The sequence below is a fragment of the Pleurodeles waltl genome, chromosome 9 (assembly GCF_031143425.1).
Source record: "Pleurodeles waltl isolate 20211129_DDA chromosome 9, aPleWal1.hap1.20221129, whole genome shotgun sequence".
Taxonomy (NCBI): Eukaryota; Metazoa; Chordata; class Amphibia; order Caudata; family Salamandridae; genus Pleurodeles; species Pleurodeles waltl.
In genome coordinates this window covers 97,969,859-97,992,008 of record NC_090448.1, presented here as the reverse complement: position 1 = coordinate 97,992,008, position 22,150 = coordinate 97,969,859, and the positions used below count along the sequence as shown (strand labels likewise).

At 47.0% G+C, this 22,150-nt stretch overlaps 1 protein-coding gene across 3 annotated transcripts in view; it reads left to right on the top strand.

Moving 5' to 3' along the window:
• Positions 1-22,150, top strand: part of LOC138258996 (contactin-4-like) — a 789,032-nt gene that overhangs the window by 695,204 nt on the left and 71,678 nt on the right. For all 3 annotated transcript variants that reach the window (XM_069206362.1, XM_069206361.1, XM_069206363.1), the window contains exons 15-17: positions 9,829-9,987; positions 20,333-20,482; positions 21,041-21,111. In XM_069206362.1, the coding sequence (XP_069062463.1) occupies positions 9,829-9,987; positions 20,333-20,482; positions 21,041-21,111 (380 nt within the window). The remainder of the gene's footprint in view (positions 1-9,828; positions 9,988-20,332; positions 20,483-21,040; positions 21,112-22,150) is intronic.

Sequence of the window (22,150 nt, the reverse complement as noted above, 5' to 3'; positions counted from 1 at the left end):
TTAGTTATGGAGTTGCTTCATTATTTCGTTGTTTTTAAGCTTGGTAACACTGTATGGCATTGGTTGGACCTCTTTAGTGCCAGTTTAACACCTGAACATAGCAATAAACAAAAGAAAGATGACCAGTCAAGCTTTGCAAAGGGCCTTCCACTGCATGGCAGCAGTTGTTGCTGAATTTTTTATAACTTTTGACCCATTTGAGCTAGAAGCATTTTTTTTCCTTAAAATCTGCAGTTTAAGTGGCAGATGAAGAATTGTGTGGCGAATGCAACACATCTATAATTGTGAGAACATTGCCATGGCACACAATCGCATAATTCCAGTGGCCCTTATTATAGCTGCTTTCCTCTTCTTTAGATATTGCAACTGCATGTTTGCATAGACCATACTCATCCTTCTTCAATTTTTGTTCGTTGGCCAGGTATCCTTGGTGTTGCAGATTCAGTCAATGCGTCATGGGTAAAAGTGGGTTTTATTACCTACGAATGAATGGGCAGGGAGTCGAAGCAAATGATATCAAATCATTGACCTCACCCATTTCTGTTGGAGCATTCCGATGAGGGCAAATTATGGATTTCTGAAGGGGTCCGATTGGTTCTGTGGTCGCATACTGCTGCTGTGAGTTATTTACCTCTGCAACCTGCTGAAGCTTGTCATCTCTACACCCTGGTACACATCAAAGAGCTGCACACCACTGCATGGGGTCCTGTGGGGTCCTGTGGGTTTCTCCATCTTCTGCCACCACATGTCACGCACGGCTGTCAAGAACAGTTAAACAAACTGAGAGCAAAGAAAATGATGCTGCTCTATTGCTGTAACCAGACTATATAACAAAGTGTCTTGACCCTCTGCCCTGCTACTGTTCGAGGCCAAATTTAATTCTACAATGCTGTGCAGTTTTAGATAATACATTCAAGGGTTTTTTGAGCGGCAGCCAAGCTCCCTGCCTCAGAACAGTGCTGAGGCTGAGTAAATCAATTCCGCAGGCAGACTTGACGCTTAAATACTGTTTAGAGGAACTGTGTTTAGTGTTTTTAAAATGATTTTCTAAAATTGATAGAGTAGGTAAAGGTGTGTTAAAATCGTCTGGTAAAGAAGAAACTTCGCATTGTTTAACGACGCTGCTAACTACATGTTATACTTGTACACTACATTTCACTCTGTAAAGTTAAACTATAACAAGGCTTACTAAAAATATGTTTTTATTTTTTATTTAAAGGAGCTTAGCATTGGGAAATCGGATTTGCTAGCCCTTACAGCTCCTACCTGGAGCAGCCAGAGAGTGAATATTGTGATCAGGAATTTTGAGTCGCCATGGGTGGAATCCAATTTGTGTGTAACTTTTACCATCTGTACGTCACAGATAGTGAAGATTTGGGACATTTATTATGGATATGTGTAGGTCATCAAACGCAGCATGTGAAAAGAGACAAATACAGGCCAGCCTTAGGTGCCTTTGGGTACGGTTTTTATAGAGACTAAAATAATGATGTTGCTGGAGGGCGGCTCCTGGATCATCTGATTGTCCTACTGCTCATAAAGGTGAAAGCAGGGCAACAAAGCAGTGATGTGGGTCGCACTTGACAAAAGTAGACTCTTTGGTACGTAAACTTGCTACCTTGGTGACCGCGTATCAGTTATCATTTAGATTGCTTTGAGGGTAGAAGTTCTTTAGTAGTACAGGGAGAGAGTTTTATGATAATGTTATGTTTTTACCTTCTGTATTTTTTTTTTAATAACGTTTTTAATAAAGATGCTTGCTGCCCCTGAAACTTTTTTGGCTTGGATTTGGAAAAAGGGGTCCCTCATGTGTGGATCTCCACCCCTCCTGAGCTCAGATCTGCATAGGCTGCAAAACTCCTCTGGGCAGTTTGCAAGACTTAGGGGCATATTTACATGCCCCTTGCACCACCTTAGCCTTTTTTTTAGACTAAGGTGGCTTTTCTGCTGCATCCTATTTACAAAGTAGCCCAATGCTTGCATGGCGCTGCTTTGTCAGCCCTTGCCCCACATGATGCCTGCGTCAGGCATAATGTATGCAACGGGGGAGTTCTGGTGCCGAGAGGCCCGAAAAATGGCGCAGTGAAATTTACAACATTTTACTGCACCATTGTTTCTGTCATTTTTAACGCCTGTTCCGACAGGCGTTAAAATGACACACCTATTATATTCAATAGCCCTCCCTGTGCTTTGCTGCACTAGGATCAAAAATGTTTATGCTATTGTGATAACGTCCACCATAGTGCACCGTATTGTAATTGTGGCGCACACATGGTGTCGTTAGGTGCCAGTCGGGGGGGGGAGAAAAGTGGCACATCATTATGATGCGCCACTTTCTTGTAAATATGCCCCTTCGTTTACCTGCATACTTTTTTATGTTGAACAATATGGAATTGGCGATGTCAGTGTATATTACATTTTAAGGACACCCACGGTACAGTGTGATGAAGTAGTTAAAACAGATTCTACTGAGTTTTCTTTCTAAACCCAGTGCTAGTAGGGTGACACAATGTAGTATCAGAAATACACCATGAAACCCCAAGTTAATTTTGACAGTGGTGGTTAGCTGGCTGCAGAACGTCCGTGGTGTGGGGCTATGTGGGAGATGTGAGCTTACGATGGAGAGCATTGTACGTAGAATGTCCTTGACAAATCTATTGTCTGACATGAACATTAGGCCATAAATATCATTTAAAAATAACATGCCGTTAGGTGTAGATTTTTTTATCATTAACTTTGTTACAGATTCCTCCTAAAGCAGGAAAAGTCTTGATTTCTGCCCCAGTTTACACCTGGTGAAATCTAAATCTTTTGCCAAGCCTAAACCTCCCCTTTTAATACTTATGAGTCACCCTATGGTTGCTGCTAAAGGCTAATAGGGCAGGGTGCATGGTATTTAAAAAGTAGGATATATGTATTATCTTTTTCATGTCTTGGCAGTGAAACCTCCCCAAAGCCGGTTTTTACTGCAACGAGGCTAGCTCTCCCTTAAACTAACACTCGATTACCTTATTACATTTAATAAATGATTACTTAATTTTGTGAACAGCTAGAGAAATACTTCTTCCACTTGTGAATGATAATTTAAGATCCTCTTTAATGGCAAAGTTGGATTTAAAATTACTTTTCTGGAAATGGCATTTTTAGAAAGTTGGTATTTTCATGCTTAAACCAAATGTGCCTTTCTGCCAGTGCCTAGGCAAATGGCTGGTAATGGCTCTTCTGTGGCGTGATGTGCATGCTTCTAGAGAGGGGACAAAAAAAGGCCTCTGCACACCCATTTTTGATTTCTGAAGATGCCTACCATGTCACTGACAAATGCATCGCACACCTGGGCCTGCCTGCCCTTTGTCCTCCCAGACAGATTCAAGCCAAAACCTTGGAAAAGGGAAGAACTTCCCAGAACCAGTATAGGGTTAGACAAAGGGGTAACCCCCACATACAGGGCAGGCTGGCCTTGGGTATAAAATTTGCATCCCAAGAACTTCTGATCAGAACACTCAAAGACAGGTGGAAACTCAAAAGATGGACTGCCCTTATTCCTAAAGTCTAAAGGAAGATTGGGAATGCTCGCTTTGAACCAGGACCCCAGAAGTGACTCCAAGGTTCAGTTTGCTGACTTCCTGTTTAAGCTTTCAGAGGCCTTCCCTGTAACAGCCCAACTGAGCATCATCAAAAAGATCCACCTGAACCCTGCTGTGGGACTCTGCTTGGATGTGTCCTCACACACCAGATGTGGGCCCTCAGATCTTAGACCCTTGGCTGATAGTAGAATGTACTTCTCCAACTCCAAAAACTACAAGAACTAGACTTCCGGTGAAAAAACAGAGGTACTAGGCTCTTTGCATTGAAATGAACCATCCACAGACTCTTCGCAAACACATACAGACTTCCCTGAGGCCAACACAAGACCTCCAGATTTCACTGTCTGGAGCCCTTCCAAACGACAACAACCACTCCGCATTTTCTGTCAATGTGAAGTACCAATCGTCTGCGCCACCAATGTGAAGTTCTGACTGAGCCCTGGGACTACAACAACCTGTCATCATCGAGCCGCTCTCCAGCTTGCAGCCCAACCACCGATGACCTCATTCACAAGTGCTTCTCATGTGAAATCTGAATTAAGTTAGAAGGTAAACTTTCCACCCGGAAGAACCTGGTACCTATATGTAACCCATGCTCCATCACGGTTGGGCTGAACGTTTGACTTTGCCTTGGTCCATCGCAGCCCGAGCACCGTGATTGGGTTTTTTGTGCTTTGTGGCACTATCTTAATTTGAAACTTTACAACAACATAACTCTGGTTCCAATGATTGGATTTTTGTTCCTTTTGGCATCCTTTTATTTATTAAAATCTACTCTCCTCTTCTAAATTGGTTAGGGATTTTTCTTGTATTGTGTTTCCACTTTATTATTGTTGGAGTGTGGCAGAAAACCATGACTGCTTTTGTCCCAAGCTACAGAGGGTTAAGCACATGATTATTTAGTGTCTTTTGTAGTTCACCCTGACGAGGATTGTGTTTATTATTTGAGTGGGGCTTTTACTCCTCTCAACTAATAACCCAATTTCTTCCATAGACTAATAGCTAACAAATACTATGGTATGTGGGAGAGGTGTGCTTCCATTTATTAGCTTTTGTAGTAAATCTAATGTGGCAATCATCCTGGCAGGATGTACAAGGAAAGTGAACAAAGCTTTGCATTTGTGAAGAACTTACTCATGTTCTGACTTGGACTGCATTGTGTCTTGCTTCAGGAACCACATGATAAAATAGGTCCAATTCTCACTGCTTTTGCAGTCTACTTAGATAATTTAGATACATCCATTAATCATCTTTATATCCAAATCTCGAATATGTATTGGTTGCCTGGCTTAATTAAAGGATCACACAAAGAGAAGTTGTGTTCTCATGTCATCCATCTTAGAGAGGTCAAGAGCCCTTGTCATTCAACGATGAAAGATGCTTCTCTCATGGATGTAAGGTCCTTCATGTACATGTTAACCCAGGAAAGAAACCTATTGTTATAGTAGCATCTTTAGGTCCCACATCAGTCATTACCATAAGGGGAGGGATATCTCTCTTGAAATAAAAACTCCGAAACCAGACTGAAAGTGACCTCTTTCTCAGGAAGTCAGCTTGGCTGGACAGGCCATCACCTGATGTTTCTGATTTCTAAGTAAATGTAAGCAGGAGTGAATACGATTTGGAAGACTAGATGCCGCTGAGAAGGCAAAGGCCTTTCATCTCCATCAATCAGATAGTCATTTTAACTATAAAGTTCCAAACCTCTGCAACTGGAGTCTTGCACCATCTTGAGCATTATTTATTTCTTATGAGAGCTCATCCACGAACGATAGTGTTCAGGTCTCTGGGAAGCACCTTGGAACATACGTTCTCACCAGCTCCCCTTACAGACTGTCTACGTGCCCCAGGCGCCTCACATTGTCTACCCTATATTCTGTGTACTCTTCCCGTACATTACAATCTCTGCGTTTACATGTGTATTGCATGCTTCCCAAAGCATTAGTCTGTGAGTTTCACACCTGCTTAGGTGAATGAACGATAGGTTATATTCAATCCCCGTCTGTGCTTAGGAACTCTTGAAAATAAAGAAGCAAACTATTTGTAGTTGTTTCTGGTGATGAACAACCCAGCTAAAAGTTTAGTTTGAAACTGTTTCTGTGAATAGTGAGGTTGCACTGGAGGGCACATAAATACATATTACCTCGTGACTATTGTCGTGTCCCTTAGCCAACAGTGATGCACTTCATGTAATATTGACAAGGACAGAAAACCCATGTTTACTACAAAATGGCGACAAATGGGTAGTGAATTAGATAGATTCTTCAATAGACAACGTAGCATACACAAAATACCAACAGTAAATAAATATCTGTGAGCAACACACAATCCCTCATAGCCCACATTCAGAGATCGAGAAAGGCACGGATTGTGTATAGTAAAGCTCTTGTACTGTATATGTGCAGTTTCACACAAAAGAGGAGTGTCCCCCGTGTCTTTTTCTCCATCCAAAACCATTTCTGCCACTGCTCTTTCTTTTTTCTCTCTGCTTATTAATTTCGTTTAATTTTTTCCTCGTTTCTTTTGCTCACGTTAGTTTTTTTTTGCTCTTTCCAGTTTCTCTTCTTTTCTCCTCCTTATTCTCTCTCATTTCTCTTTCCTACAGCATTTCACCATTACTTTTACACATCCAAACCTCCTTTCTTCCCAATAACTTCCGTTCACTCTTTCGTTTTTTCTCCCTTCTCTGATTTTTATTTTTATTTCCGTCCTCCAGGCACAGTTTGTCTCTCCCATTTCTTTATTTCTCACTCATCTCCCTTATTCCTTCCTCTATCTTGCTTTCACACCCACTCCTTTTAGTCTCCTCGTGCTTCTTCCCCTTCCCCTGCTGTTTGTTAAGTCTCTCCCTCCCTTCAACATCTCCTCCCTCCCTCCTTTGTGCTCCTCATTGCCGGATGTTTAGCCTCGCTTGTGTCCTGTCTTCTTTGGGCCCCTCTTATCTTCTTCCTACGTTCCGTCTTCCCTCTCCAATCCATCGTAGGTATTATTTTGCCACCTCTCCTTAACCCCTTTCTTCATGTCTCTGTTCTCTGTATTTGCCGCTCCGCTCTTTCCTGCATTCCCTCTTCTCCTTTTTCTACCCCACTCCTCTCCCACCCAGCCCCTCCAGCCTCCTTTCATCTTTAAATCCGATTGGCCTGACAGTTCCAAGCGGTGTTGGCAGGCTCTAATCCCCCTGCAGTTGTTGGGATCCAGGTTGGGCCGTTTGATGAAGTCATCAGTTCAGCTGCCCTGCTGACAGGCGGTAACACTTTTTACTGCTGTTTTTGCAATTTCCCCAAGGAAATCCCTCGGTTTTTTCTCTCCCTCCCTTAACGTAATTCTCTTCCCTGCTCCTACCTTTCCTTGTATTAAAGCAATTTCTTTCTAGCTCTGTTTCTTACTTTCCGTCTCACTCACTCGCATTCTCACTCACTCACTCCCCTCTCGTTGTCAGAATCTGTCCTGATCTCTCTATCTCGCTCTCTCCTTTCTTTGCTCTGCTGCCTTATTGTACTTCCACAAAGGACCAGAGGGCACCAGAATGCAACAAATGACCCAAAACATTATTCCTAAAGCAAAGGGAGCTCCCAAACAGTAACATTCAATTTCCTCAGGAGGCCCGAATATCATTGCACTGAAGCTTCCACTCTGGCAGTTTCCCTTTGTCCTTCTCTTTCTTCTGCACGTTTCTTCTCCCAGCTTTGTTATTCGTACCGTGTTGTGTTTTGTTAATCCTTCTGCCCCTGTCCTGATATCTCGGTTTATCTCCTTCTAGCCTGTGTTCTTCTTTCTGTTTTTCTCCATAGTTCTTTCCTTTTCGTTATCTCTTTTGTCTCACAGCCCCTCCTGCCCATATTTTCGTTCCCAGTTGCGTCTGGTAATGCTTCACTGGCAAGGCCTACGCATTCGCAAGAACTCTGGAGCTGGACAGTTTCCTGACGGAGACTTGGCTGCTTTTTTTCCTGTCATTGGTGCATTTTGGCAGCAGGATTTAGATCTCAGAGGGCCTCCGCGAGCTTCCCGCATTCTTTTCACACTTTCCTCCCTATTCTGTAATGTTTCTTTTTTTCATTCTACCTTGCCAGCCTTTGTTCTTCCTCCCCTCGCCTTTACGTGCCCTCTCTCTCTCGCCACTCTCACAGACCCGTCTCCCCATCGGGGGGCCCGCGGCCGTGGCATCACACCTCTGCTGGCAGGTGCTGCGGGCACGTGCCAGGACCCTGGGTGTCTGAGGCACCGCGGCTGTGGAGGTGTGCCAACGTGTTTGATGCAGCTGGTGCCCTCTCTGTCCCGGGCTTGGCTGCCCGGCAGCCTGTGCCAGCCGCTCGCTGTGTCCATGTCAGAGGCCAAGCTCGGCTCTCTGGCCCGGCGATCTGGAGAAGAGGCGCTAGGATCTCCGCTCATCCATTCGTCTGCTAATGAGACAATTCTGCCCTCCAAACGCCAACAAATTAGATGGCCAAATATTGGAACTAGGAGTGTTTGAATGAGATCTGATGTCTCGTTTCACAGAACGTCGCGAGCAATCCCTGTGGGGACATTGAACCTGTTCCTGGGAGCGCCAAAGGTTCAGCATCCCCACTAACAGCTAATTAGGGACAAAAGAAGTTCTGTAACAGGGCCAGCTGTACCAGCTCTCCAGACCTTATTCTAGCCTCACAGGAAACAGACACACAAGGCCTGACATGGCAAGAAAATACCCCTCTCCCTTCTCTAGCTCGTTGCTTCTCCAAATGTGGCCCCCGAGCTGCAGCCACACCCCCCACCGGCCTCAGCAAAAGCAATAGGTGTTGGGCCGGGGAGTGGGGCCCCTCCAAGTGCTTTGCAGGGGAGGGCACCTCAAGTTTCGTTACTCCAGTGCCCTTCCCTTCCATTTATTTTCCTAATTTGACCTCAATTGAATTTTCCAAAGCATTTGCGAATTAGATGTAAAAAAGCGTGTCCCAAGATGTTTAATCCATAATAATATGGAATTCACCTTTCTCTCATTAGGCTTCTTTTTTTGGGGAAACATAATTCATAATAAAATCTGTAGAAGATGATTTAAAGGCATCCCGAGTGATCTGAACAGAAGTATCAGAAATAGGATTTAACAAAAATAATTCATCAAAAAATTTAGAATATGAATTAACAAATCGAGCATTTTAAATAATGCAAGATTAAACCTGCATCTTCTGTTTCTATGGCAAGGTACTTGAATATTAAAATCAGAGATAATTGGAACATGGTCAGATATGATAATAACTATCAATTGGGAATACGTCAGACAGTAAATCATAGGAGTAGTAGTAAATATATTGCCAGTTCTAGTAGTAATCTCATGTACAGGAAAGGGTAAATTATAAAACATCTGGATTACATGTTCTCCACATTTAAGAACGAGTCCTCTGTGAGCTAGCTCTAGAAAATAACCTCTGCGTTTTATTAGGAATATATCAAAAGTTTGATTTATATAAGAATGGCTCAGTGATTTGATTACAATCCTCTTCCAAAAATCAAATAATCATTAGAGCATCCATATAGTACAGCAGTAATGTTTTCCCAGAAGGAGACCTTCATCCGTGGACCATACACAATAGTAGTCATTGGTATCTTCGCTATTAAAACATCAAGTATGTAGGGCTTTTGAGTGTAGGCTGGCCGGAAGGGACATAGCACTAGGGCACCCTTTTGATCGTGAGCTTCATCAAAACCTGCTTGAATCTGAAAGGTTCATGTTTCCACGTGCAGGTCGGTCCTTGAAAGTTATCTTTGTGGACCATGCAGACTTTTAATATTCTTAACCCAATGCATTAATTAATAAAGCATCTCTATGTCCCTAACTTCAAATGAATGAAGCCCATGCCCTTTATTTCTTTTTTCTGTGAGCTGAGCTTCAGACAGTTCTGCTTCAGCACAGGATTTTGCTCTCAGTTTTTTAATTCATGAAGGTCAGTTGTGTTACAATTAAAGGTTCCACACCGCACTCTGTGTTGGAGAAATGTCTAATGTGTTCCCAAAGTGTAATTGTGTGTTTCACTGTGTCTGATGAGCTTTGATACTGATGACCCACATTTTACTCGAGTACAGGTTCACAGAAGTACAAATTATTTTCATGGTTTCTAATGTTTCACCATTTGAGGATTCCCTTTGTGAGATGCATAACTTTTCTATTCTAACTCCTTAATCGTTGCACATTTGGAGCATACTATTCATACTATCACTGGATACTATTTTGGCATAGGTACATAGTTCCAACTATGTGTTTGCTTTTTGCCAGGTCCACCTGGTGCCCCGGATGCCCTGACGGTGGAAGAGATCACAGACACCACTGCCCAGCTGTCTTGGATGCCAGGAGTGGACAACCACAGCCCCATCACTGTGTATGTTGTTCAGGCAAGGACTCCATTCTCTGTGGGGTGGCAAGCTGTGAACACAGGTGAGAACTGTAATGTACACATCAGTTGCAGCTCGCATCAACCAGAAGGGGTGGGGTGCGCGGGGGGAGGGATAAATAACAATAAAAAAAAAAAAACACTTACCTCGTCCGCCGCGCCACTCCTCTGTCCCTCGTAGCTCCAGGCTGCAAGCACAGGCTCCCAGCCTGCCCCGCGACCAATCCTGACGCTGCTCAAATCAGGATTGGCTGGGAGCGCCCAGCCAGGGTGCTCCCAGGGAGACTGGGAGCCTGTGCAGGCTCTCTCCAGCCTGGCAACACTTTGCCGGGCTGCAGAGAGCCTACTGTGCATGTGTGTTTGGCCGTCCCGAGTCGACCGACCAAACACACATGCGCTCTGAGGGGAGCGCTCTGTGCACTCCCCTCAAGTGCTCATCACCCCCAATGCCCCGCCCATTTTCAAGAAAATGATAATAAACATGGTTTATTATCATTTTCTTGAAAAGGTTTTGCAGCTGCCGCTGCTGGCGGGAGGCAATGCTTCTCCACCCTAATGGAGGAGTCGCCCCTGGTATACATCAACCCTGCAGTGATGAGGGCAGCTGGTGCAACTGATTTGAAAGGGCTAAATGTAGTATATTGTATTGTAATATTTATATAGCACTTACTACCCTTATGTGAGTGCTGAAACCCATACAAACATAGATAGCATGCTACACCACGTAGAGTGTATGGTTGTAAAGGTGTTGTCTTTCTTTTGATCCTCAGTGGGAAGTATTTGCATGTCTTCTGTGACTACCCCTGAGCTGTGGTTACCATGTTACGTGGTGCGGTCCAGTGTGATGGATGGAGACGAGTGAGAGAATTGTGCCCAATTACACATATCAGACCAGACCGCACTTCATCTTTAACAAAGCCGACGACATCATCGCCCCGCACCTCCAGACCGTCATCAACTCTTCTTTTTCTTCTGCTACCTTCCCCGAATGCTGGAAGCACGCTGAAGTCAACGCCCTACTAAAGAAACCTACGGCTGACCCAAGCGACCTGAAAAACTTCCGCCCCATCTCTCTTCTACCTTTCCCAGCCAAGGTAATAGAAAAGACCGTCAACAAACAGCTGACCACCTTCCTGGAAGACAACAACCTGCTCGACCCTTCACAAACCGGATTCCGAACCAACCACAGCACGGAAACCGCCCTCATCTCAGTCACAGACGACATCAGAACCCTGATGGACAACGGTGAAACAGTCGCCCTCATTCTCCTCGACCTCTCGGCTGCCTTTGACACCGTCTGTCACCGCACCCTAATCACCCGCCTACGCTCCACCGGGATCCAAGGCCAGGCCCTGGACTGGATCGCCTCCTTCCTCGCTAACCGCTCCCAAAGAGTTTACCTCCCTCCGTTTCGCTCAGAACCCACCAAGATCATCTGCGGCGTACCTCAAGGCTCATCGCTCAGCCCGACACTCTTCAATGTCTACATGAGCCCCCTCGCCGACATCGTACGCAAGCACGACATCATCATCACCTCCTACGCCGACGACACCCAACTTGTACTCTCCCTCACCAAGGACCCCGCCAGCGCCAAGACCAACCTACAAGAGGGTATGAAGGACGTCGCAGATTGGATGAGGCTCAGCCGCCTAAAGCTGAACTCTGAAAAAACGGAAGTCCTCATCCTCGGCAACACCCCGTCCGCCTGGGACGACTCCTGGTGGCCCACGGCCCTCGGCACCGCACCGACCCCCGCAGACCACGCCCGCAACCTCGGCTTCATCTTGGACCCTCTTCTCACCATGACCAAGCAAGTCAACGCCGTGTCCTCCGCCTGCTTCCTCACTCTCCGCATGCTCCGCAAGATCTTCCGCTGGATCCCCGCCGACACCAGAAAAACCGTGACCCACGCCCTTGTCACGAGTCGCCTGGACTACGGCAACACCCTCTACGCCGGGACCACCGCCAAACTCCAAAACCGCCTGCAACGCATCCAAAACGCCTCGGCCCGCCTCATCCTCGACGTACCCCGCAACAGCCACATCTCCGCACACCTGAGACACCTGCATTGGCTCCCAGTCAGCAAAAGGATCACCTTCCGTCTTCTCACCCACGCACACAAAGCCCTCCACAACAAGGGACCGGAATACCTCAACAGACGCCTCAGCTTCTACGTCCCCACCCGCCCCCTCCGCTCCGCTGGCCTCGCACTTGCTGCCGTCCCTCGCACCCGCCGCTCCACGGCGGGTGGGAGATCTTTCTCCTTCCTGGCGGCCAAGACCTGGAACTCCCTCCCCACCAGCCTCAGGACCACCCAGGACCACTCCGCTTTCCGGAGACTCCTAAAGACTTGGCTGTTCGAGCAGCGATAACCCCCCCTTTTTTCCCCCCTAGCGCCTTGAGACCCGCACGGGTGAGTAGCGCGCTTTATAAATGTTAATGATTTGATTTGATTTGATTTGATATGGTCTCATATTGACAGACCAGATACACATACATAATTAGATATCAGAGTCATTCAGATTAGAGATTCATAGAAGAATACAGAGAGCCTCATAAGAAAATAGAAGAAATACACACACACATAGGCTTACTCACAAAGCAAAGACAAGGGGATTTGTATTCATCAAGCAGAGATATGTACACATATGGCAATAGATGGTAGCATAATCAAAGAGCATAGGTAAGCAGGGAACTATGGGGTCTTCTATTTGTAGAGCAGAGATGCACTCATGAATAGAAAGTCTTACATAGCAGAGATACACGCACACAGAGAGGGGATCTTTGTGACATGCATGTAGACAGAGAGGCTATCTTACTCAAAGAGCAGAGAGGCACACATGAAGAGAGAGGAGGTATCTTACTCAAAGAGTGGAGATACACATATGAAGAGAGAGGAGGTATCTCACTCAAAGAGTGGAGATGCACACATGAAGAGAGAGGAGATAGCTTACTCGAAGAGAAGAGAGGCACACATGAAGAGAGAGGAGATACTGGACGGCCAAGATGGCGGACGTGTAAGAGCGCGGCCCGCTAGGGCTTATACTTAATCCTTAACATCCATAACCCTCCAAGAGCTGGACGTGGCCTACGATGGTGTGGGGACGATGGGGACCCTTGGAGCAGGTGACCGAGGCTGTTTTCGGGCTCTCCGGAGCTGGGCTGTGTGCGGCGCACAGCGCGAGAGAAGCTTGCGGGGCAGGGAGCAGAGTGGCAGACGGCTGTGACACGCCGCTTCGAGTAGCGGATTGCAGGCGAGAAGGGGCCTGAGGGCCAAGTGAGACGAGTGGCGGTGGCAGGAGCACCTTGGTAACTGAGGGGGTGCGCTGCCCCGCAAGGTGACTCAACGAGCAGGATACCGTAGGACTGGGCCTGTGGAGACGGGGCCCGGCAGCTGGGAAGGCCTGCATCGGCCTCGGCCTGCGGGCGAAACCCACCGGAGGCAGAGAGTGAGCTACGCATGAGCTGACTCCGCTGGCGAGGTATGAAGCGGCTGATTTCCCAGTGGCTGAGGGAGCGTGCAGCAGAGGGAGTGTGCGGCTGAGTGAGCAGAGAACTCTTTGGGTGGCAGCATAGCGGAGAGAGGTGGCAGCAAGTTGAGGGGCCTAGTCGTGGAGATTGGTACTGGCAGTCTTTGGTGGCATATAACGAGAGGCGCCCAAGGGGCAGAGCCTACCTGGCAATAAGAGCCAGAATGAGCCAGACAGCAGCAGATACGGCAACAAAGGTAGCAGCTGAGAGACAGGGTCCCGGCGAGGACCGGAGACCACAAGATCTATTTTTGGGGATCGGACAACAGGGACACATGTGTTACCTATATGAATGAATGGAGAAGAAGGTATCGGAGGCCTGCCCAAGTGGCCAATTGTGTTGATTCAATGTGAGGAGAGGGACTGAGGGCGTGGCCGAAAAAGATAGCTGGCTGAACCGCAAGTCCGGAACATACTGGTAGCAGTGGGGAGGGCGTCACTCACCCCAACATACCGGATGAGCTCCAAGGGGAGGATAAGAAGTAAAGTGCAAGCTCTTAAGTGTGTGGGAGACCCGACTGGAGGAGCCATGGGTGACCCAGTGGCCCCCCACTTGCAGGCAACGCTGGACAAGATCCTGGAGGCAATAGAAGACACTAAGGTGACTCTCCAGCAGGACATTGGCCAGGTGTCGGTGGAGGTGAGTTTGCTCTGGGCAGACCACCAGAAATTAGCTGACAGGGTCCAGGAGGCCGAGACGGCTCTAGCGTAACTCTCACCGGCACAGCGGGAGCTTGGGGCCACAGTTCTCCAGCTCACGGAACGTGCACAACTCCTGGAACGCAGGGCAGAAGATGCCAAAGGTCGCAATCGCAGAAACAATGTGCGAATCATAGGCCTACCGGAAGGTGCTGAGGGAGATGATATGGTGGCTTTCCTGGAAGAATGGCTAAGGCAGATGTGGCTCCAGAGCTCCTTACCCCCTTTTTTGCATTGGAGCGTGCATACAGTGTGCCGGCAAGGGCATTGGCACCGGGAAGACCCCCACGAGTGGTTGTGGCCAAGTTACTGCATTACCGGGATAGGGACGTGCTGCTGCGGAAAAAGCGAGAGAGGCTGGACCCTTTAGGGTTGCAAACGGAACAGTAACATTAGTCCCGGATTTTACAGCGGTGGTACAAGACAAACAAGACTCTTACATTGCAGTGAAGAGAGCACTCGGGGACAAATGGATTCAATTCTCCCTCCTGTTTCCAGCCAGGTTAAGGGTGGTCACTGAGGATCGTACCACCTTTTTTCAGACTCCAGATGAGGCGTGGCAATGGTCAGAGCTGCATAAGGCCGGGGGAGTACAACTGGCAGAGTGGAGCGGATAGGGCGCCGGAGCTGCAGGGGGCCAAGGAGACAGCGAAGCAAGCCCAGGTTGAGAGCAAGGCCCACCCAGGCTCAAAAAGAATCTGCCAAGAAAGCAGCGCTAGAGGCCATGGCTCTGTTACAATGCAGAGATTCTCCAGTGGAAGGGATTCCGACCGAGCATCAGAATCATCAAAAGAGGACTCTCGTAGCCCGGATGGGGCTCCCAATCTGACCCCCCAAACTGCCAACAACTTGAGCTGAGTTTGTATAGGCTACCCCAGCCCCGTGATGAGGGCTTTGAATTGAATTGGGGTCCTGTTGGCTGCAGAAAACACCCCCTCTGGATTCTCAGCCGCAGAGGTGTGTACAGTGAGAACAAAGAATGACATATTGTTTTAGTTGTGCATTTGCACCATTACTTGGGCAGCCTACTGTTGGAGCGGCGCTCTGGGGAAGGGGAGTTGGGGTTTGGAGTTTCATCTTATGTGTTAAGCGCTGGAGATTGTGCAGTTTTGTCATGAAGCAGATGCTGGCGACGGAGAGGGGGAGATGGGGGCCTGCGGTAGTGGATACATGGAGGAGTGGGAGGTCTCTCATAATACAACGCATACAAAATGTCAGACTACAATCTGTTAACTTGGAATATTAGGGGGATGGGGACGCCAGCCAGAAGACATAGAGTCTTGACTTACTTAAAGAGGAGAGGAGTACACATTGCATTATTGCAGGAGACCCATCTTAATTCCAGTGAAGTTGACAAATTGTGCCATAGATGGAGGGGGCAGGTATTTGCCACTACGTACTTAACCTTTGCACAAGGTGCGCTAGTATGAGTAGGAGCAGGGATCCCGTCCGAGGCTACATCTGTTGACATTGACCAAGAGGGCAGGTTTGTGATTGTTGAAGGTAGACTACATGGTAAACAGGTGGTACTAAGCTGTGTATATGTCCCCAATCAGGACCAGGTGTCTTTCTTGCGGCGCCTCTCGGGCTGCCTCACCAGGCAGCTGGGGGGCCAATTAGTGGTTGGAGGGGATTTTAATTGTGTCCTTGACACTGAGCTGGACCGGTCCCTTCCTCCATTAACTGGGGCACTAACATTCAAATTGGCTAAAGAGTTGAGGGACTGGATATCTCACTGAGGACTGGAGGATGTGTGGCGAAATCAGCACCCAGGGGAGAGGGATTAATCCTACTACTCGGGTTTGCACCAGGTGCACACCAGAATAGATAGAGAGGTGTGCACTGGGGAATTAGTAGTCAAAATAACGCATTCAGAGTACCTGGGACGCACCCTCTCAGACCACAGCCCGCTACTTATTACCTGGCATTTTGCAGAGATTAGATCACCTATCCCGATGTGGAGACTTAGGGCAGGAGCTTTAGAGGATCCACCCTATATGGAAGCACTCATAGCCCACCTACTGGAGCAAATTTGTGTCAATAAAGGGTCCACAGATGCCAGGTGCGTGTAATGGGAAGCCTTTAAAGTGGTGACCCGGGGACATTGCATGGGACAGACAGTGGGAATCACACAGACACTGGAACGTGAGGTTGTCAGCCTAGAAAGGATAATCCACGAGGCAGAGAACTCGTAGGGCAGGGACCAGACAGCACGAAATAGGCTCCTCAAGGCGAGATAATCATACAATTTAGCTGAAAATCAGTTGAGGCATCACAGTTACCGGAGGTATCAGGCAGCCATACATGTGGAGGAGGGCAGGTCGGGCAGGATGCTGGCGTGGCTGGTGAGGCCTCATGGGGGAGGTGCCCCAATAACAAGCATATGTAATACAGCAGGAGTCAGTGTGCATGGGCCGGCTGAAATTAATAATGCATTTATGGATTACTATAAGATCCTGTACAGAAAACCAGTAACGGCCTTACCTGAGGTGTTGGGAGCTCATTTGGACTCGTTGCCCCTGTGCACCCTGGTGCTGAAGGATAGAGTCCCTTTGGGGAGCCCGGTGACACTAGAGGAAGTTAAGACAGCCATAGCACAGTTGGCAGCGGAAAAGACGCCGGGTACGGATGGACTCCCTATGGAATTTTACAAGACATACTCGGATATCCTGCCGCCCATGTTAGTCGAGCTCTACGCAGAGGCGCTGCGGTTGGGTACGTTAACTGAGACAATGAAAGAGGCACTGGTAGTTCCCCTGCCCAAGACTGAGGAGCGTGAGGCACCAGTGACTGCCTTTAGGCCACTTTCTATGCTCAATTGCGACTTTAAGATACTAAGTAAGATCCTGGCTAGTTGACTGGTGCAACATATCCCCTCCCTGGTCCATGAGGATCAAAATGGTTTTATACCGGCACGATCCACATCCCTCAATCTTAGGCGTTTGTTTGCCGTCCTACATATGCCGAGCGCAGATTGACCGCCCAGAGCGGTGTGCTCTCTGTGGATTTGGAGAAAGCGTTTGATTCTATAAGGTGGGATTACGTTAGAGCAGTGATACTTCGGATGGGCCTGGGCGAGGGGTGGGTGCGGTGGGTTGATCTGCTGTACAGTGAACCAATGGCGCAGGTGCGGACAGGCCGAATGGTGTCAGCCTCCTATCCTATATTCAGAGGTACTAGACAGGGATGTCTGTTATCTCCTCTGCTGTTTGCACTGGCTGTTGAGCCCTTAGCAGCTAGCAGCTAGCAGCTAGGTTTCGGGCAAAGGGCCGGGGCACAGGAGTGATGTGGGGTCAAGTTGAGCATAACATTTCACTCTATGCGGATGACATATTAATATACCTCAGGGAGGGGGAAACTAGGAATCCATGGGCACTTGAGCTGCTGGAGGAGTTTGGCGGTCACTCGGGTCTTAGGCTCAATAGAAATAAGACTCACTTCTTCCCGTGGGAGGCGGGCGATCCAAGGCCACTATCCTGTGTGGAAGATATTGGATGGGTGCCCAGTACTTTTAAATATCTGGGGGTACAGGTGTTCCATGATCTAGGGGGCCTTCGGGATGGTAACCTGGGTAGGACTCTGCGCTCTTTCAGTGGCGTTTTGGCGCTCTCTTAAATTATCTAATGGCACGGATCTCCCTCTCAAAAATGATCATCTACCCTGTCTGTTATATCATTTTTCCAATATTCCGGTAACGATCCCGGCGAGTTGGTTCAGGGAACTGAATACATTGCTTCAAGAGCTTATATGGGATTTGGGCCATAGGTGAACCGCCTTATCTGTCTTATGTCTACCTGTTGAAGAGGGCGGCCTCAGGGTTCCAGATTTCGAGCTCTATTATTTATCGTGCCAAATAAAATGGATGGCTAGATGGTTTATAGGGGAAGGACGACTGGACCCGGTGACTTCCAGAGGAGAGATCAGGGGGGACCTGATATTGGCGCGAATGCTTAATAACCGGATATCACTACCGGCGGGAAATGTCCTGTTGACGGTGGCCTCCGCATGTTGGAGGAGGTACTTGAGACGCATGGAAACGGAATCAGCGTATTCACCGGCGCTACCCTTGGCTGCACTGCCCCAGGGCACCCCATGGAAGGTATTACCAAGATCTCAAGTTGGGGCCTGGACACGGGTGGGAGTAGAGACCTTGGGAGACTTCTTTAGGGAAGGTGTGATGAGGTCCTTCACTAATATGGAGGAGGAAAGTGGAATCCCGAGGGGTCAATTCCTCCGATACCAAGCACTGACACACTCCATTAAGGAACATTGGCACACTGTGAACGCGGAGCCAGAGGTTCACACAATTCTTCACCTTTTTCTGACATACTGGGGGAGATACTCACCTCATTACTAAATTGTATAGAGCCCACTGTGTGGGAACACTTGGATCCCTTGAAGAACTTAGGGCAAGATGGGATACAACACTGGGTAGAAGCATGACAGATGCGGAGTGGCGGAGGGTACTGGCACATTCCCGTAGGATATCACACAACACCCACCTACGGTACATCCAGTACAATTATGTCCATAGAACATACATTACACCGCACAGGATACAGGTGATATACGAGGGAGACCCCCGGGCATGTTCCAGATGCGGGGCTGTAGATGCAGACCTAGATCTGATGTTGTGGCACTGTACTGAGATACAGAAAGGCTGGCGGCGTGTCTTGGGTGACATGGAAGGAGTGTTGGGAGTGAGTGTGCAGATGGATCCCTCTGTGTGTCTGCTGGTTCTGAACCCAGGATTGGCCTCCCGGAAAAATAGAGGTAGATTTCTGGACCTGGCGCTATTTAAACGCCGAATCGCTATGCATTGGAAGTCCCCTAGTGGCCCTTCAGTGGTAGTCTGGAGATGCAATGTGTCAAACTGGGCGCAAGCGGAATTGCAGGCGCTGAGGCGAGAGGAGGCCCGGGGAGTCCGACAACGCCCAATCGCCCTACTCTGGGCTGAATTACTGGAAACCTGGGAGGCACCGATGTTAGGGGGAGGAAATGGATCAGAGAACAGGGAGGGAGTGATGGATGCAGTACGGACAATACACAGGGCTGAAGTGGACTAGGGGGGCAAGAGTGGACGGTCACTATAAGAGAAGACTCTAAAAGAAAATAATGTGATACTAAGTAGAGAGCACCTTGAACCCTCTATGTGACATTTATGATAACTAGCTGTTGTAAAATGTGAAGACATCCGGTGGGAATGCCTAGGGGAGGGGCAGTGATGGAGGGCCCTGTTTACCCTCGACCACGAGTCAGAACCAGAACTGTCCTACCAGCGCAAAGGTAAACTTCCTAGTTATAATGATATATCAGACATGTTGATATAGTGTTGCAGAGTGGGAGACTTATAATGGGGGAAAATGATGTGAATTGTTGTAGCAGAGGGCAGGAGAGTTGTAATGATGTGTAAATTACATATACCAGCATATTAAGAGATGGCCTGTACTGCATACCAACTGTAGTGAATTTGAGTATAACTGTATTGAGATCTGGATGCTCTGTAACACACCTTGTTAATCCTAAAAAGACTTCCTTTTTGAGAAAACTGTCAATAAATATATCTTTAAAAAAAGAGAGAGGAGATACCTTACTCAAAAGAGCAGAGGTACACACATGATGAGAGTGGCAATATCTTACTCAAAGAGCAGAGACACACACATGAAGAGAGTAGAGATTTCTTGCTCAAAGTTCAGCAATACATACACACTGGGAGACAGATGGGTTCATACAAACAGAGCAGAGACACAAAAAAGTTAGAAGTTACAGAACCTGATCCAAATAGTAGTTCACAGGGTGAAGTTACATACATAATATGTATAACATACATAACAGCATACATTAAGTATCTTACGGAGCAGAGACACAAACAGGATGAGAGATGCCCTCATATTCGTGGAACAGAGACTCATAGGTACAAGAAAGTTTCATGCACATAGACAAGAGAAGCGTACAGGAAAAGAGAAAACATTCTACTCAGTGTTAAGACAAAAATATGTATTGTTACAATTTAGTAATACACAGGATAGGCACAGAACAGTGATATACAGGTGGCACCTTAACATCTCATGCACACAAGGAGGTCCGCATTGTTTAACCACGGCTTGTCAGTGCAACTAATAAATATACTTCTTTTCTTCTGTTGTCTCTCATTTCTTAGTTCCAGAGATCATTGATGGTCGTTCCTTCACAGCCACAGTGGTGGGGTTAAACCCATGGGTTGAGTATGAATTCCGTGTAATCGCCACCAACTTGATAGGAATAGGGGAGCCCAGTAAACCATCTGACAAAAGAAGGACTGAGGAGGCCTGTAAGTGTTTTTTGGAAAGGCAATGATCTGAATGTTTACAAAAGGACAGTCTCCTGACCTAGTAGTTTATGTTTGTTCTTCTCTGGGACAGTTCATAAAAGTAGTGTGATTCCTTATGGCCAGAATGGTGGCATGTTGTGGTGCAAACCTCTGCTGAGTGAGTTTTTTCAATCTTTGTGGGCCAACAAACATTTTCCCCTCTAGATTCCCTTTGGCTAATAGAGAAATATGTGCTAATGTGCTAGCTACATCTGCATGAAGCCAGTGGTGTATCTGTGCTACTCTCTCATATATTAGGTGGTACAAAAGCCCCAGAGGTCATATTGTCAGCCTCATAGTGGCAGGAACACATTACTTACATAAGTGCAGTCTGCAATCAGGCATAGAGGAGCATTTGAGTTAAATACAGCAGCATCTGGTTGATGCATCTCTTCACTACTAAGTAACCTGTAGGTGACCAAGTGAGGCAAAAACACTTCTGTATTAGTGATTTTACAACAAAAGTTTACTAAATGGCATCAGTTGTGTATCACAGTTTTTTTCCCTTTCTCTCACCAGTGCCTGAAGTAACACCAGGGAACGTGAGTGGTGGTGGGGGCACTAAATCTGAGCTAGTCATCACTTGGGAGGTAAGTGTCCTTGCAGTATCTACCACTGTTAGATTGACTACCTAGAATCTGCTTTGCTTGCTTTACCACTCCAGCCACGAAAGTGGGTTTGCTGATTGGAATAGATGTGAGGTGAAACGCCCATGTACATACAGCAGCTAAATGCCTTCCGTGATGAAGTATCTGTGTCTTTATAAATGGGACATGGAAGGTCTGGGTAACAAATAAAGGAGGATTGAGTTCTCTTCTCTCAGCAAGGGAGCCCCAGCTTCCTAATAAAATCATTAGATGATGATCAAACATTGATTCCAAAATGTGTCAATAAAACTTGGTAGTTTACTCCTAAGTAACTTAGAGTGGCCAATACCTATGCGTTGGGCAGTGCATGTTTGCATTCCCCTGACAGACAATTTCTTATGAATTACTAATTGAGACAATGCCTTGCATAAGCCCACATATCCTAGATATGTTTCAAATATAAGTGTTGTGACTTACATCACAAAAAAGCCCTGGCTTGTTTCCTTATAACATAGGTGTGTCATACATCACAGATAATGCTTGTTTATGGCACATTTTAGGGTATTAGTCAATGATAAAGGTAATGTGCTTTACGAATAAGGCATCAAAGAAAAATCTATGAATGAAACACAATGGCGCGTATTATTTACCAGAATCAGTTGGTCATGGATTGTATGTCGGAGGTATGTCATGCGTCAACTTTCAGAAATGCCTTGTTGAGAGGAACATTAGATGTGTATGTCTCTCCTAAGAAACGATCCACTGATGTGTCTTTAATGACGAAGAGAAAATTACTTATCAGTAGCACAGCAGAGGACCGTCTTTCATCACACACGATTCATTGCCTTTAAATAGACCATTGTAGGTGTGTCTTCTAGATAGACTTCCCCTGCATGTTGGAGAAACAATAGAGATTTATCTTCCGTGATAGAGAGTCCATTGCTGATTAATGGGAGATTGAAGGCATGACTTCCAAATGGAGTCCGGCTCATTAATGAAACAATGCTGACACGTCCTCTATAGCAGAGAATCCTTTGTACAC